Source organism: Melanaphis sacchari, unplaced genomic scaffold (genome assembly GCF_002803265.2).
Source record: "Melanaphis sacchari strain LSU unplaced genomic scaffold, SCAv2.0 Contig4_pilon_pilon, whole genome shotgun sequence".
Classification (NCBI taxonomy): domain Eukaryota; kingdom Metazoa; phylum Arthropoda; class Insecta; order Hemiptera; family Aphididae; genus Melanaphis; species Melanaphis sacchari.
Genome location: NW_020271335.1, coordinates 8,057,564 through 8,059,476, shown reverse-complemented (window position 1 = coordinate 8,059,476; position 1,913 = coordinate 8,057,564). Strand labels below are relative to the sequence as shown.

Here is a 1,913-nt window from a genome sequence, read left to right as displayed (position 1 = left end):
TTGACGTGGTATCAATATCTACTGTTGGACGTGTTTGTTGTAGTGTTAATTTTTGTTTTCTTAGTTACATTTTTAGTGTATAAGGTTTTTAAACGTATTCGTAAATACACTTTTAAAAATGACAAGGTTAAAACTAAGTGATAATTAATAATGATTATTATTATAACTGGAGTTTGCACTTAAATACAAATCGTGTTAAATTTATTAGATCTACACAGTGATTGACGTTTTTAATTATTATTATAATTAATTTAACTATTTTTTTTTTTAGTTTCAATAATATAAGATGTTCCTAGCCTTGGTTATCTAAATTTTTACTAGTAAAATTCATTATTTTATAAATTGTTATTACTACAAAGTTTATTATAATTATTATTTGGATTAAATAGCTTTTGTGTACATTAAGATAAATAAATGTGCGTTAGAATAGAATACATTTTTTGTACTATTAAAGTGATAACGCATAGTAGCAATCGTTTTTTAAAGAATATTCACTGGGCCATAAAAAACACTTTTGTTATCATAAGTCAAAGAGCAATTGACTTTTAAGAATAAATGTATCACAAAATAGTATTCATTTTATTAAATCATCTAACTTTGTAAAAAAAATTGGTTCTGTTAAAGCTTGAAACACTATATGCTGATAATTTATATTAAATGTATTGATTTGTTATTAACTTATTAATACTTCCATCTACTATCTCATAAAACATTTGATATTTATTATCATATTTATTTTGACTGTTGTTATTACTTATTACCTACTATAGTTATTATTATTTAAATGAAAGTGTTGTGTTTATTGACGTTGTTATCCATTCAATGGTAGTTGGTTCACTAAAATAAATATAAATGCAATCGAAAAAATAGTGTTGTTTTATATAATAATTAATAATAAATCATATGCATATTAAAAGAATCTATTTGTGAAAAATATAAAACAGAAAAAAATAAGAACTAGTCTCCGATAGTAATAAGTATTAATAACAACTGAAATTTAAAAAAAAAAGTTATTAATTTATAACTATAAAATATTTTATTATTTTTTTTTTTATTTAATTTGCTTTTTATGTAACTATAAAATATATTATCTATTATTTAAATCACAACAAGATAACTTAACATACTCACATACTTATTATATACATATATAGACATTGACAATTTAAATTTTTTTTAGAATGTTTGGTCGTTTTTTTGGATGGAGGATTGATTTCAAATAACCCTACTTTAGATACATTGACCGAAATCGAGGAATATAATTTAGCATTATACAAAACAAATAGGGCTCATGAAATACACGATCCAAGCCTTGTAGTTTCTGTTGAAACGAGATCTATTCCTGTGACTGAGGTACAATGTACATAATGTTCTGTCTTAATTAATATTGTCGTTTGATTATAATGAAATAGGTATTCAGTAATAATATTTTATTAAACTGAACTTTTTATTTTCGTTGTAATAATATTATTTTAATATGAACAATAATAATGTATATTCTGTATTTTGTGTTTGGTTTATGTGAAAAATTTAGACATTTTTAAACCGAGTAGTGTGAGTGATAGCTTGCGGCTGGTATTTGGATTCTCAGCGTTGGGTCTTTTACTCATTGACCAAGCTACCCAATCTGATGGTCGTGTTGTGGACAGAGCAAGGTCGTTGTGTTACAAAACAAAAACCCGAGTTCTTCAGGTAATTATTTTTTTTGTTTATTTATTTTTTTTTTTTGTCTATATGAGTTCATATTTTTGATCGTTTGAGTTTTAATTTTTGGTTTTTAGGTTTTGCCCACAACTATCAGAAGATATAGCTATGGACGAAAAAGATGATGTTAAACTAGTCAAAATTCTTTGGGAAACCAAGTGGACATAGTGAAAAAACAATAATAAAGTCTGTAAACTGGTACAGTTATT

General features: G+C 24.3%; 1 protein-coding gene across 1 annotated transcript in view; it reads left to right on the top strand.

The window, feature by feature from the left end:
* Positions 1-1,913, top strand: part of LOC112599209 (UDP-glucuronosyltransferase 1-7C-like) — a 4,659-nt gene extending 2,746 nt beyond the window's left edge. The window contains exons 3-5 of the mRNA XM_025346024.1: positions 1,181-1,353; positions 1,495-1,692; positions 1,782-1,913. Coding sequence (XP_025201809.1) covers positions 1,181-1,353; positions 1,495-1,692; positions 1,782-1,829 — 419 coding nt within the window. The 3' untranslated portion in view covers positions 1,830-1,913. The remainder of the gene's footprint in view (positions 1-1,180; positions 1,354-1,494; positions 1,693-1,781) is intronic.